This window comes from Eubalaena glacialis, chromosome 1 (assembly GCF_028564815.1).
Source record: "Eubalaena glacialis isolate mEubGla1 chromosome 1, mEubGla1.1.hap2.+ XY, whole genome shotgun sequence".
In the NCBI taxonomy this organism is placed as follows: domain Eukaryota; kingdom Metazoa; phylum Chordata; class Mammalia; order Artiodactyla; family Balaenidae; genus Eubalaena; species Eubalaena glacialis.
The window spans coordinates 233,933,256-233,948,846 of NC_083716.1; the positions used below are offsets into that span (position 1 = coordinate 233,933,256).

General features: G+C 48.1%; 1 protein-coding gene across 2 annotated transcripts in view; it reads left to right on the forward strand.

The window, feature by feature from the left end:
- The first annotated feature begins 800 nt into the window (after positions 1-800).
- The window catches only part of SAG (S-antigen visual arrestin), a 30,223-nt gene continuing 15,432 nt past the window's right edge, over positions 801-15,591 (forward strand). For both annotated transcript variants that reach the window (XM_061206009.1, XM_061206001.1), the window contains exons 1-6: positions 801-875; positions 4,939-4,999; positions 7,757-7,801; positions 9,901-10,094; positions 11,993-12,052; positions 14,816-14,892. In XM_061206009.1, coding sequence (XP_061061992.1) covers positions 801-875; positions 4,939-4,999; positions 7,757-7,801; positions 9,901-10,094; positions 11,993-12,052; positions 14,816-14,892 — 512 coding nt within the window. The remainder of the gene's footprint in view (positions 876-4,938; positions 5,000-7,756; positions 7,802-9,900; positions 10,095-11,992; positions 12,053-14,815; positions 14,893-15,591) is intronic.

Sequence of the window (15,591 nt, forward strand, 5' to 3'; positions counted from 1 at the left end):
AGGACACAGAGACCCTCTCCTCACCTCCTGGGACCGTCCCAGCTGGTTGCACAAGGTATGAGATCACCCACGAACAAGCCTTCTCAGAAACTCAGGGCAGGGCGCAGGGAAGAGCCAGGGCCAGGAAGACTGGCATTTTCATGCAGTCAGTCTGTCCCAGTTTCACCTTTTCTGTGTAGTTTCCATGGACATTGCTTGTTAAGGAACGCACTGAATTCCAGACAGCTCAGATGGCCTCTTTGTTGTGGGTAAAGCTGGGGAGTGGTGAGAGATGGCAGGAAAGGGAAAGCACTGCTTAGTATGAATTGCTGAACAGAACTTCTGGGGATTTAACATATTTTTAAAACGATATTCGTGAAGTGGTTATGCTGTGGTTTGCAGGGATTTTTTCTATTTTAATTGCCGTAATATATTGTCAAGATAGAATTTTAAATTCAATCTCGCTTAGTGTGACGATACCAAGGCTTAGTCTCAAAGTAAAACCTTCTTATTGGAATCTATCTGGACATCCTGGTGAGCTTTGCTAAGAAATGTCTGAGGCTTATCAGGAAAAATAAAACACCTTTAAAAAAAAAAAAGCACACTGTAGTAAAATACAAACTAGACGAAGGCCTTATTTAGTCAAATGTGGATATTGAGGCAGGTAGAAGGAAATGTCTGATGGATGTACAGCATCTCATGTATGGGTTTTATTCACAGAATGTTCTTGACTTTATATTTAAGATGATTTTACCTTTTCCTAGCCCTCTAAAACCTGACATAACACCCCAAGGTGGAAGAAACTGCCAGGGACAGATAACATGGAGGCCAACGTGCAGGACAGTAAGTCTACACCAAACCACGTTATCTTCAAGAAGATCTCCCGGGACAAATCGGTAAGTAGTACAGAGGTGAGGGGTTTAGCAGTAATCATTTTTTTAAAGGAGCTTTTTCGAATAGACATAATCAACATCAAAATCTTATGAGGTCAATGGAAGCTCTGTCTATTTTCCGTCTCTGTCTGAGATGGATGATAAATGAGATATAAATGAATGAGTAAATTGCAGAAATATAAATTCTCTCCAATCTCAACAAGACTTTAGTCCCAAGACCCTTAATTTTCTCCTAATCTCTCAGTCCCCAACCCTCGCCTCCAGTTTTACTTCTTTTCCTAGCCTTGAACCCATGACTTAACCATTTCAAACATTGTTTGGTCAGTATCTATAACTTACTTGACCCTTTTTCTATCATCTCGCCTAACTGCCTGGTGAAAGCCCTGATGCTGGATCAAGGTAACTCTCTACCTTCTGTCACCCACCCCAGCTGCCATGCTCTCAAACCTTGCTGGGCCTCCAGGGCCACTGGATAAGGGAGCATCTCCTGCTGCTGCCTTTCTGCCACTCTGCACTGTGGCTGCATGGCCACCAGTATCCTGGCACTCTGCGTATTCGGCAGGGATGATGCCACTGTTGGCTCCATCAGGGGCACGTTAGATAGTCTAGATGTGCCCGTGAACTTCCTGACCTGGGACACCCTATGGAGGGCCCACCCCACAGCCCCCGAGGATGGGGTCTCCTCGCTCCACTCAATGGATTCTTAGGGGCTCATAATCTAGTTCAGCACCATCCAATGCAAGCCACATATCTAATTTAAAATTTTCTAGTAGCCATGTTAAAAAAGTAAGAAGAAACGGGGAATTCATTTTAATACTATATTTTATTTAACCCAATATATCCAAAAAACTATCATTTCAACATGTAAATGATATAAAAATTATTAACGACATATTTTACCTTCATTTTCTAAGTTGTTCAAACCTGATGTGTATTCTACATTTATAGCACGTCAGCTTGGAGTGGCCATATTCAAGTGCCGGTGGCCACCTGTAGCTAGTAGCTGTCGTATTGGACAATGTGGTTCTAGGTCATTCTTCTAGTTGACTTCTGAAGCCTATACATACTGCACCCGAAAGAAACTCTCCGATGCTTTTGCGCCTCACGAGAGAATCGGGCTTTGCACGGACACTCCCTACCTCTCCTCTCCCTCGCTGAGGATCTCCATCATTTTCATCAAGCTCTCTGTTTCTTTGGGGAGACAAGTTGGGTACCCCTCAAACTTTCATCCTCCCAACTCTCCTCCAACTTGTGTCTTTCCAGTGCGCTTTATCTTGACTTCTGGCAAAAGAAGAAAGAAAACACTCCTGCTGGGCCATATCATTTTCTCACTTTTTTCTTCCTCACATCTAGGTAGACATCTTTGACCTGGGAAATTTAGAACTTTTGTATATCGGAGGAAAAAATAATTCATCAATTAATGTGTCATGTATTAGGATCATTTCGATGGCAAGTTTTGTCTGGCTGCAGGTGTGGTGTGCCAGGGCCCTGGGTGTGTTTCTCTGTGAGTCTCTCCACTCGTCCCTCTTTGGTGATCTTCATCCTCTGGCTGGTGGCAAGATGGCTGCCCCAGCTTCAGGTGCCTTACCCTCACTTTCTTCTAGAAGAAGGAAAAGGCTGTTGCTTCCTGGGATCTCTTAAGGGTGAGGTGATATTTCTCCAGCAGCCCTCCAGCAGATTTCTCTCATATCTCATTGGTCAAAACTGGGTCACACGCCCACCTTAAAGCCATCCCGAGCCAAAAGAATTGGATCTGGCCAATCAAGAATCATCCTCTGTGATGGATGTTAACTAAATTTATTGTGGTTATCGCTTCGCAATTTATACATACATCGTTATGTTGTACACCTTAAACTTATACAATGTGTCAATTATATCTCAATAAAACTGGGGAAAAAAAGGAAAAAGAATCGTCCTCTGCGGTGGTCTCCTCTTACTACACAACCACATGGGACCCTGGACACAGTTGGTGACTTTTTTTCTTTTTTTTTTTTGGCCTCACCCTGTGGCTTGTGGGATCCCACTTCCCCGCCCGATCAGGGATTGAACCCAGGCCGCGGAAGTGAAAGCCCGGAACCCTAACCACTAGGCCACCAGGGGACTCCCTATAGTTGACAACTTTTATCCAGGAAGATGGGGCACGTGGCTATGGGGTTTGTAAGCAGCAGCTGGGCTGCAGCCTCACATCATCCAGCCCCACTTCTCTACCTGCTCCTGTCTCTTCCCTCCCCTTCCAATTGCAGCAGAAGAGGTGCTGTTTCTTCCATTGTGGTTCATGCTGCTTACAGCCTGGGTCATGGTCCACCACCTTCTTAGGGTCCTCCACCATCAGCCTCCCTCCGGGGCTATGTGAAGCCTCTCCCTCTCTACCAGTACTTGGCCTGAGCATGACAACAAGTACCCACCTCATGCATCTTAAAAACAGCAACAGCAGCAACAAGAACAACAAACTCCCTCTTGACCCCGTCCCCTTTCTAGCTCTCCTTCCTTCACAGCCAAAGCTTGAAAAAGAAGACATGCGCTCTCCACCTACCTTCTCCCCGCCCGTTCACTCTCAGTCCTCCCTCCTCCCGTCCACTATCAGCTTTCCCCTTGCCAATCCCTTCTCCACTTTGCTGCCAATGCAACCAAAGTCTCAGTGTTCTCCTCTATAAAATGGGCTTAATCCCTAGCTCAAAGAGTAGTTGTGAGGATTAAATGAAATAACGTAGTCAGTGTACTTAGCTTGGCGCCTGGTACATGACAAGCACTACATGCCGTTTAATTGCAGGCCTTTCATCCTGCTTCAAATGCTTCCACGTCCTCCTAGATTCTTTAGGGTCTGGTCCTATAAGACCCTTTCTGGCATCAGCTTGCATGCCCATTTGGAGGCCATTCACCCGCAGACGAAACCATTGGCAGTTCCAGAAGCATTCTCTTGGCTCTGGGCTTTGTACACACTGAATTTTTTTGCCCAGAAAGCATCCTTTCACCATCTAACTCCCCGCCCACAACCCGATCACCTGGCTATGCTGTCCTTCAGGTGCTTCAACCTCGATAACACAAATAACCTGGAACCCATAGAGATCCACTCCAGGATACTGCTATGAGGGGGTAGATACAGGAGATGATACAATGCCAACAAAAATTATTTTGAGCATTCTTGGAAATAAAAATACGAATTTCAGAGGCTTAGGGAAGAAGGAGGCTAGCCAGGGTCCGTGTACTCACTCATCGGTGTACTTAGCAAATGTTGATTTAATTCCTGTATGTACCAGATACTATACTAGATACTGTGATGGCTGAAAGATGAATAAGAGAATTCTTACCATCACGGCAGTCACAGTGCTGTGGGTTAAAGTGGTGAGTGGTGGTGAACCCAACCCATGCTCTCCCGCAAAGGGGGTTGGGAAAGAGACCTTTGCTGCCAGGGGCATTGAAACAGACAGGACAAGGACTGAGACATGGTCATCTCTTCCCATCCAGGACCCCTTCCCCCCTTCTTCAGGGCATGCGTTCAGGGTTATCTGTATAGATGCTCACCTGAGAGGATTTCAGGGACTCCAGAACATCTGCCTCTTAATCAGAAATTCTTCTAACAAGGAGGAGAAACCTTTCATTCACAGCTAGAAATAAAAGGCTTAACATGCAAATAGCTGACAGGGGCCTCATATGCATAGGCATAACTTTCCACTAAAGTATCATCAATGAATTCAACAAATTCAATGAATTTGAATTGAATTCAATGAATTCAACAAATTTACCTGGTTGATATCAGACCTGGGCTTGATGGGAAAAGGTGGGGAGAACAGGGAACCGTCCAAGGGGTGGGAAGATTTCCTTGGAGCACTTTATGAGGTTGAGGAAAGATCACAGCTTGCCTGCAATCCACTATGTCTGCCGACAGCCAAGCAGAGAGAGAGGAGGTGGTGGGCAAGCTGCAGAGTCAGGCCTCTCCTCTTCTCAGGACTGGTCAAAATGTTTCGGCTGTTGCTAAGTTTATTTTTTTATTGGTTGCTACTGACTTTTAACATGAATACCTTAGTGTTCTTTGGCCATTTAGAATCCATACCTGTTCTTCCCACAGGTGACCATCTACTTGGGGAAGAGAGACTATATAGACCATGTTGACCAAGTAGAGCCTGTGGGTAAGTTGAGTTTGGGGTGAGTTTTTTTTTTTAATTAATTAATTTATTTATTGGTCGTGTCGCGCGGCATGCGGGATCTTAGTTCCCCGACCAGGGATCGAACCCATGCCCCCTGCAGTGGATGCGCAGGGTCTTCACCACTGGACCGCCGTGGAAGTCTCCTGGGGTGAGATTTTAATGCTGGTTTTCCTTTAAGTCATCAGACAACCACTGGTTTTGTGTTTTTTAAATTGGCTTCATTAATAACCTAATCAAAGAAATGCAAATTAAAACATCATCAAGGTGCCACTGGCTGATTGGAGACAATTTAAAATGAGACAAAGGACTAATTTCTAGATAAAGAACATTCAAAACTCACCAGTTTAAAAAAAAAATCCAATTAGAAAATAGACAAACAACATGAAAAGGCATTTCATTAGAGAAAATATATGGGTGGCAAATGAGCACATAGAAGAATGTTCAACAACAAAAAACAAAAAAAAAAAAGGAAAAGAAAAACGTTCAAGACTTCCCTGGTGGCGCAGTAGTTAAGAATCCGCCTGCCAATGCAGGGGACACGGGTTCAAGCCCTGGTCCGGGAAGATCCCACATGCTGCGGAGCAACTAAGCCCGTGAGCCACAACTACTGAGCCTGCGCTCTAAGGCCCGTGAACCACAACTACTGAAGCCTGCACGCCTAGAGCCCGTGCTCCATAGCAAGGGAAGCCACAGCAATGAGAAGCCCGTGCACTGCAATGAAGAGTAGCCCCCGCTCACCGCAACTAGAGAAAGCCCGCGTGCAGCAACGAAGACCCAGCGCAGCCAAAGGAAAAAAAAAGACCTGATTTCATTTCTAAAAAAAAAAAAGAAAAGAAAAATGTTCAACAACATTAGTTGTTAGGGAAATGCAAATTAAAACCACAATGAGATATCATTATATGCCTGTCAGAATGGCTAAAATTAAAAATAGTGACCATACCAAATGCTGGCAAGGATGTAGAGAAACTGCCTCACTCATACATTGCTGGTGGGAATGGGAATGTAAAATGGAACAGCCACTCTGGAAAATAGTTTGGCAGTTTCTTTAAAAGCTAAACATACACTTCTCATATGACCCAGCAGTTGCATTTCTGGACATTTATCCCAGAGAAATGAAAACTTATGTCCACACAAAACTTGTACATGATTGTTCACAGCAGCTTTGTTTGTAATAGCTCCAAACTGGAAAGAACCTAAATGTCTCTCAACAGGTGAATAAGATTAAACAATCTGGGGCACATCCATGCCTTGGAACACTACTCAACAGTGAAAAAGATTGAACTACCAATCCATGCAACAGCTTGTGGGTCTCAAGGACACTGTGATGAGTGGAAAAAGCTAATCTCAATAGGCCATATACTGTATGATTCCATTTATATAACATCTTAGAGATGATGACGTTTTAGAAGAGGAAAACTGAATAGTGGTTGCTGAAGGCTAAGGATGGTGGGGAGAGGCAGCTGGGTGTGACTACAAAGGGATAGCCCAAGAGGGAGATCTTTATGGTGAGGGAACAGTTCTGTATCCAGATTGCAGTGGTGGTTACACAAATCTCCATTTGATAATATGACTTAGAACCATACACACATTGTACCCATGTCCACCTCCTGGTTTTGAGATTGTACTGTAATTATCTAAGATGTAACCATTGGAAGAAACTGGATAAAGGATACCTGGGGACCTCTCTGTACTATCTTTGTAAATTCCCGTGAATCTATAATTACTTCAACTCAAATTGTTCTTTTTTTAAAAAAAGAGTGTAAAAGACTGGCATTTTTAGGCACTAGGATGAGAATGTCCTTCAGCAAAACACTTTCTAGAAGGTCGTTTGGCAGTATGTTATCGAAAGCCAAATTCAATTCTACCGTGGATAGAGATTTATCTATAAGGATGTTCATTGCAATATTAATTATAATGGGGAAAATCAGAAACATCCTAAATGCCCTAACAAGAGGGGGTTGATTAAATAATTTATGGTACACCTGTTCAATGGAGCAAATGTGTGGCCATTAAAATGATTAGTACATGGGACTTCACTGGCGGCGTAGTGGTTAAGAATCCACCTGCCAATGCAGGGGACACAGGTTCGATCCCTGGTTCGGGAAGATCCCACATGCCACGGAGCAACTAAGCCCGTGTGCCACAAATACTGAGCCTGTGCTCTAGAGCCTGCGAGCCACAACTACTGAGCCCACGTGCTGCAACTCCTGAAGCCCACGCGCCTAGAGCCCGTGTTCCGCAACAAGAGAAGCCACAGCAATAAGAAGCCCACGTACCGCAACGAGGTATAGCTCCCGCTCGCTGCAACTAGAGAAAGCCTGCGCACAGCAATGAAGATCCAACGCAGCCAAAAATCAATGAAATTTAAAAAAAAGATTAGTACATATTATATGTGTGTGTGTATGTATGAACAGTATGAATATGTGTTTGCAATATATAGTTGAATGAGGAAAGCAGTTAACAATATGTATAGTAGGAGCTCATTTTTTTAGTAAAAAAACATTCATATAAATGTATATACATCTGGAAAATCGTTCTGTACCGATATCTTGACAATGGGTATCTCTGGGTATCTCAAGTGGAGGTGACTTTGCTTTCTCTTTGCTTAGCTTCCCTTTCTAGTTTTCCTGTAATGAACATGGATTACATGTGATATATATATGTATACACACACACTTCAAGAAGCTTCCAGTCTCTTTCACGTCCTCCACCCTCACTCTCCTCTCTCTTTTGGTTTAGATGGTGTCGTGCTGGTGGATCCTGAGCTTGTGAAGGGAAAGAGAGGTGAGACAGAGCTCCTTGTCCCCCGGGGAGCGGTGGTCTGGCTGCGGGAAGGGGGCGTGTGTGTGCAAGGAGGGGCGGGGAAGCTCTTGCACACCCATTCTCTCTGCCAGGCCCTTTCACCCACATTCCCTCGTACGATCCTCGGGACATGGGCCCTGTTCCCACCAGAGCTCAGTGTCCGCATCTTCCAGATGGAGGTGAAGACTCGGGGAAGCCACTTGTCCGAGGTGGCAGGATAAAGAATGGCAGACAGAGCCCGGAGCCCCGGTCTGCCGGCTCCACGGACTGCATGCTTGCCCCGTGTCATGTCATTCTATGTCAGGGCAGACTCAAGAGGGCTCCTTTCTGGGTTTATCCGAAAAGCAGGGAATTGAGGCTGCGGGAAGGCAGAGTTTTTATGCTGAGCCTGGTGTTCTGGACCACGGCAGCACAGCCCCCTCAAAGATATCTGGCAGTTGTGACGTGTGGCAAGCAATTTGGTACTAATAACAGTTGTGTAGGGAGTTCCCTGGCGGTCGAGTGGTTAGGACTCGGCACTCTCACTGCCGGGGGCCCTGGGTTTGATCCCACGGCTTAAAATCCCATAAGCCGTGCCATGTGGCGTGTCAAAAACAAACAAACAAAAACCAGTCGTGTAAACTAAATTAGAACCAAGCTATCCTTATGATAATGTCACTGACTCAGTTCCATTCTAAATATACCTTTTAGAGCGGTAGCTACCAGCAACCAACAAGGAATTGTTCCTAACCCTGGATGTGCCCATGGAGTATGTCAGATGTAGGGCCCACAGCATCCAGGGGACGTGGCAGAAACAGGCTGAAAATCGCCCCCCTCTGCTGTCTCCAGCTTCCTCCTGGGTGCCCTGCTCCTCTCTTACACCAGGCGGAGCCCAGTTCCAGCCCCCAAAGCCCATGCCCTTGGCCAGGAACGCGCTGCCTGGAGAGGGAGGCGTAAAACCGAGTCATCTCTGGGCACCTTCCTCTTACAAACGTTGAATGAGGGATAAGCAAGTGATCAGTGGCTCTTCTGAGCTTAGCGCCGAGGGGCAATTACTCTTGAGGCAGACACAGACAAAATCCTCAACCAACGGCTACCAAGGACTTGGAGGGACCACTTTGTGTGGTTTTATTTACCACATTAACGACAGTTGTAAACAGTCCATCCTCAAAACATGTGTAGTTTCATATAATTCTTTTGGTCCACTGGGGGCACAATTTACATCTGTTTAACCACAGTGAATTTTCAGAAGCACTGATTGATTTAGAGAAAAAGCTCAATTAAGTTTCTGAGCAGTGTGAAAAGCAGGTTTCCTCTCGGAGTTGGTCTCACCTCTCCACCTGGTCCCTGAGCCCCTGCTCAGTTCCCTCGAGGCCCCGTCCAGCTCAGGCACTCGTCTGTTTTGTTCGCTAGCACGGTTTCCCTCTGCTTTTCTTTTTTTTAATTAATTTATTTATTTTGGGCTGTGTTGGGTCCTTGTTGCTGCGCGCGTGATTTCTCTCTAGTTGCGACGAGCAGGGGCTGCTCTTTGTTGCAGTGCGTGCGCTTCTCATTGCGGTGGCTTCTCTTATTTCAGGGCACAGGCTCTAGGCGCACGGGCTTCAGTAGTTGTGGCTTGCGGGCTTAGTTGCTCCGCGGTATGTGGGATATTCCCGGACCAGGGCTCGAACCCGTGTCCCCTGCATTGGCAGGAAGATTCTTAACCACTGTGCCACCAGGGAAGCCCTTCCTCTGCTTCTTACCTTCGCTCTCAACTCCATCCAGACCTTCCGCCCTCAGAACCCAAGCGACCTCACACTGTTTAAAAGCCTCCTGAGGTCACTGAGCTGGTACATCAAGAGGAGAGGGTGGGAGGATGAGGGAAACAGTAGAGTCAGGAGGCTAAATAACGTGGCTCATGGGAGGAGCCTCCCAGCACTCAGACACAGCCCTTTCGAGTAATTAACGCAAGCCAGAGGGAAGGGCCAGTTGGGTAGTAAGGTTCTCAGGTCCTTACTGAGGTGCTGAAGGTGGGATGTTGAGACCGGTAGGCAGCGTCAGCCCAGGCAGGGGCGCCAAGCCCGCCAACGGGGCAAGCCTACCACCTCTTGTCTCCCTTCCAGTGTACGTCTCTCTGACCTGCGCCTTCCGGTACGGCCGGGAAGACATCGATGTGATCGGCCTGAAGTTCCGCAGGGACCTGTACTTCTCCCAGGTCCAGCTGTTCCCTCCTGTGGGGGCCTCGGGAACCCTCACGAAGCTACAGGAGAGCCTGATCAAGAAGCTAGGGGACCACACGTACCCCTTCCTGCTCACGGTGGGTGACGACTCGACCCTCCACTACCTTGCACCACTTCCTTCACCCACAGCACCTTGTGATGGGACCAGCAGCGAAGGCAAGGGGCCAGAGTAATGACTTCACATTTGCGGGCCTGCAAATTGCACCCTTGGAGGAAATTCTAGATTGCACGGGCTGTGATTGTCTTTTTTTAAGTCCTTGAAAACAGCCTCCCGGCCTTTGAAGGCACCGTTTCAACCTACGGTTTAAATATTTCCCTGCATCCGACCACCTAATTATACGTGCATGTTATGCCTTCACTTGCTCGGCTATAAAAAGAAAGAAGTGCCCCCCGGTTGCCTCGAGGAGTTTCTAAGCAGGAAAGAGTTCCCTGCCAGACAGGAGATCTTAGTGAAATGAGTCGTCCTCTGTAGCCTTGACCACAGCTTGGTGGGTCACTGTAGAGAAATCCCTTCGCCCCCCTCGTGGCCTGAGTCTCCCCTGATGGAACCTGGCTACCACAGGGCCAGCGTTCCTGCCTCTGAAGACTTGGGCCTGAGTCACTGTCAGGGTAGCCGCTGTCACCCTCTTCACTAGCATGTTTATGGGTCTTAAGATTATATATTCCTCCGAAGTTATATGGTTCAGGCTTAAAAAGGCAGGAAATTCTGACACAAGCTACAACATGAATGAACCTTGAAAACATTATGCTAAGTGAAATAAGCCAGCCACATAAGGACAAATACTCTGCGATTTCACTTATATGAGGGACCCAGAGGAGTTAAATTCGTAGAGACAGAAAGTAGACTGGTGGTCTCCAGGGAATGGGGGAGGATGGAATTGGGGGATTAATGTTTAATGGGTACAGAGCTTCAGTTTGGGATGATGAAAAAGTTCTGGAAATGGGTGGTGGGGATCATTGCAGGACAATGCAAATGTGCTCAATGCCACTGAACTGTACACTTAAAATAGTAAGTTTTATGTTAGAGATATATATATGTATTTTTTTTTTGGCCATGCTATGTAACATGTAGGATGCGGGATCTTAGTTCCCTGACCAGGGATGGAACCTGTGCCCCCTGCATTGGGAGCATGGAGTCTTAACCACTGGACCACCAGGGAAGTCCCTATGTTAGCTATATTTTATAACAGCTTTAAAAAAAATCACTTACAGTTTTGTGGTCCTGGGTGCTCCCATGCAGTGGAACTGGGAGTTTGAAGTGACAGAACCTTTTGGAGATAACATGTCAACATGTATCAAAACCTTAAACACGTGATTTCGACCTGACCATTCCCTTTCTAATGGTGTAGCCTATGGAGTGAATGGCCTAAAACTGTGCTAAGGTGGCTGAAGGATGTTTATGCAGCCTTGGTGACAATGGCAACAAAGTAAAGGCCACTTGGTGGAGGGCAGCCAACAAAGGAAACTGGCTGAATTAAATGTGGTGTCACGGGGGAATTCCCTGGTGGTCCAGTGTTTAGGACTCTGCGCTCTCACTGCCGAGGGCCCAGGTTCAATCCCTGGTTGGGGAACTAAGATCCCGGCAAGCCATGCGGCATGGCCAAAAAAAAAAGAAAGTGGTGTTACCGGAGCCTTAAAAATGGTGGCGCAGAACTACATCTCCCAGCGTGGAAAATGGTCACACTTCTCCTGAGCAGGGTTAGGGTCAGTGATGGGAGCAAACTAGACTGCAGGACGTGTGCATCACTTGTCTCATTTCTGTAAAACTACACAGGCACATACGTGTTTGTGTGTGAGGGTGACATGGGATACTCGGGAGGTTGTGTTCACGCCACTCCAGGTGTTGGGAACACACATGAATACGTTTTCCTTTTTCTTGCTCCGCATCTTCATTTTTCAATTTTTGTACGATGAAGGTAGAATACACATGGAATAACATTCTCTGAAAGAAATGATCTGTTGTTTCTTTCCACAGTTTCCTGACTACTTGCCCTGTTCGGTGATGCTGCAGCCAGCTCCACAAGATGTGGACAAGGTTGGTTCCAGAAGAAATGCCAGGGATTCATTCATTCCTTCAAAAGACTTTTTATTTTTATTTTTATTTTTTTTTGGCTGCGTTGGGTCTTCGTTGCTGCGTGCAGGCTTTCTCTAGTTGTGGCGAGCGGGGGCTACTCTTCGTTGGAGTGTGCGGGCTTCTCATTATGATGGCTTCTCTTGTTGTGGAGCACGGGATCTAGGCGCACAGGCTTCAGTAGCTGTGGCATGCAGGCTCAGTAGTTGTGGCACGTGGGCTCAGTAGTTGTGGCGCACGGGCTTTTACTGTGGGAAATTGCAGACATATGCAAAAGTAGAGAGACAGTATAATGAGCAATTCCTAGCCGTGAGCAGCCCTGGTCTCTCCCCTCTTGGGTCTCACTTGGGGAGAGAAACAGACGAAAACCAAATAGCAAGTCCCTATGCGGCCCATCCATGGAGAACAAGAGGCTCGGGAGAGCGAAGGGAGGACCTGGTGGTGCTTGTCCGGGGAGCTTAAGGAAGGCCTCTCTGACAGGGCAAAGGAGGAGCCACTCCACCCTCGGGAGAGCCATCCGGGCGGGGGGGGCGCACCATGCACAGCGGGTTCTGGGGGCAGCCAGCAGGCTGCTTGTGCAGCAGGAGGAGCTGGGGTGAATGTTGGGGGCAGGACTGAGGGGTGTGGGGAGGTGCGGCCAGGTCATGAAGGGCCTCGTACACCGTTGCGAGGACTGGGACTTTCTCTGAGTGAGATGGGAGCCACTGGCGGGCTCTGCACGGTAGGTTCTTTTTTTTTTTTTAATTTTTATTGGAGTATCGCTGATTTACAATGTGTTCGTTTCTGCTGTACTGCAAAGTGAATCAGTTATCCATATACATATATCCATTACGGAGTACTGAGTAGAGTTCCCTGTGCTGTACAGTAGGTCCTTATTAGTTATCTATTTCATATACAGTAGTGTGTATATGTCAGTCCCAATCTCCCGATTTATCCCTCCCCCACACACACAGAAGGTTCTGACTTGGGTTTGTAGAGGATCCCTCTGGCCACTGAGCTGAGAGTGGGGTTGAGCTCTGAAAGGCGAGAAGCAAAGGGGCCGTGTGTGCAAGAGAGCTGTGACCCTGGTGGACTGGGGACTCTAGGCAAGGAGGGAGGGCAGTGCGGACACGAGGAGAGAGGGAAAGGTGCTGGGACCCAGGGACTACAGGCCTGAGGGAGTCACGAGGGAGGGAGCTGGAAAATAAAAAGACAGCAAATGAGGGCGGAGAGCGGCAGATCCGTACCTGGATTACCGAGGGTCCAGGGCCATGATTTTCGGCTGGGGGTCCTACCCCATTAGTGGTTTGTGAAATCGGTGCGGTGGATCCGAGATGGCATTGAAGAAAGAAAATGGAATGGCGTGAAGTGGAACAGCATGGGAGCTCAGAGCACATCACACACAGCATAGATAAGTGGTAGTTCACGAGCATTGCTTCACACGTGAGCGTCTGTTTACCGGGCCTCGCAGTGAACTTTCCTTCTTACCGTGGGCGGTGGCCTGAAACCTTTGAAAGCCACCGGGGAAAACAGGGGTGTGGGCGGCAAGGTGGAGGAGGCCACTCGATCAGAGTGGGGGACACTGTACCAGCCAGAGGGCCACCCTTCCCTCTGTCCCCGGGGAGGAGACATCAGTGCAGCAGGGGCCCTGGGGGCCTCACAGCTGAGGAGGCCTGTGAGCTGGGCTAGGAGAACACATGGGAGTTGGTCAGTATAAAAGGAGAGAGAGGCGTCAGGCGTTTCAGAAGGAAGGAACAGCACGTGCCCAGGGTAGACAGGTGGAAGGGCTTGGCTTGTGCAGGGAGCAACGGGAGGTGGGAGTGGAGGGGGGGTGAGCAGAGAGGAGGCGTGGCTAAGAACTCCAGGTGCTGGAGGGTAACGATGTGTATTTATTTTCAACCCAGGTTTTAGAGTTGTTGCGATTCCACAATTTTGCAGAACCAGTAAGACTGTGGCTTATGTGCTACTGTCACTCTGTGGGCAGCTGGTGGAGGGCCCATCCCCGCCTCTGTGCCCTCACCCCTGCCCCGCCCACCTCGTGTTAACACAACAGAGGAGCGAGGTCATGGGGGATTCACTCTGGGGCTGGGGGCCGAAGGGGCCCGCAGATGCATTTGTTCCACCCATGCAACATTTTTTAATCTAGTTAATTTAAAAATCAGGAGCCTTCATTCCAAATTCCATTTCCAGCTTCTTTTCAAAAGTTGGGAGAGCTGCCAGCACCGGGTCCCCGTGGCAGCCTGGCCACGCCTGGCTGCAGCTGCACAGCAGCTGCCCGCTGGCGTAGGGCGTTGGAGCCCCAGCACAGGCGTCCATGGACCCCTGCCAGCCCTGTGAGCACTGCTCCTGCCTGCTGCTGTAGGCAGTGGACCATCAGTAACATGCACACAGGGTCACTTCTGAGAAGGACAACTAAATGGGGGGTGGGCTGGCCGCCGTGCGAGGTGGTGAGAGGCTAGGACCAGCCAGGATGCCTGAGCTATTGCAGCTATTGGCGGGGCTCATCCTGCAGGCTGGGGGACCTTCACTGGGGCCTTGGAGCCCGTGGCGCTCTCCTCGAGCTAATGCCATTATTTCATCACTAGCACACTTCCAAAGCTAGTCATAATGGTGCAACTCTGAAAAGGATATGGCCAAGACAGAAAAAGAAGTTGCCACCTAACATCCCCTGCGGGAGCTGTGACCCCCATCCTGGCTCCCGGAAGGGAGGCGCTGACCGCAGCCCTGTCTGTTCTCTTGCCCCTCCAGTGCTGTGGGGTCGACTTCGAGGTCAAAGCCTTTGCCACACACAGCACAGATACAGAAGAGGACAAAATTCCCAAGAAGTAAGAGTGTAGCTGTGGGAATATGTGAGGGGTCTGGGGGGAAGGGCTGGGGATAAGAGACCGCCTCTCACTTTATGTCCGAGTGGCAGAATCTTCCCACAGGGCCATTGTGGCGGGGTAATGGAGCCTCCCCAGGTCAGGACCGTCAGGATGAACCATCTCCACATGGGGTGGGGGGACAATGACTGACCATTTGGGGGGAAAAAAACAAAAGAAAGTGACAGGGGAGTTGGCAACCTCAAGGGCTCATGTAAGCCCTTAAAAGCCTCCAGATCCCCTCTTTCTTTAGTTTTCTTCTTCTTTTGTAATTTCTTTGTTGCAGTAAAAGATACATAACATGAAGTTTACCATTTTAACCATTGTCAAGTGTACAATTCAGTGGCATTAAGTACATTTCATTACGTTGTGTAATCAGTTACACCACTATCTGCTATCCATACCCCAAGGTATCTATACCCCAAATGCTGTCATCACCCCAAACAGAAACTCTCTCTGCCCATTAAGCAGTGACTCCCGTTCCTCCTGTACTCCCAGGCTCTGGTGCTCATTTTTCTTGTTCCTGAACAAGGTTTCCAGTTGTGCCCTCAACACTTTCTCTACATGCTCAACATTCACACCTATGGACACTTATACCAAACAGCAATAACAGAGCATCACATCTGTAGAGAGTTTTGAAGCCTGTCACATAGGCACACATCC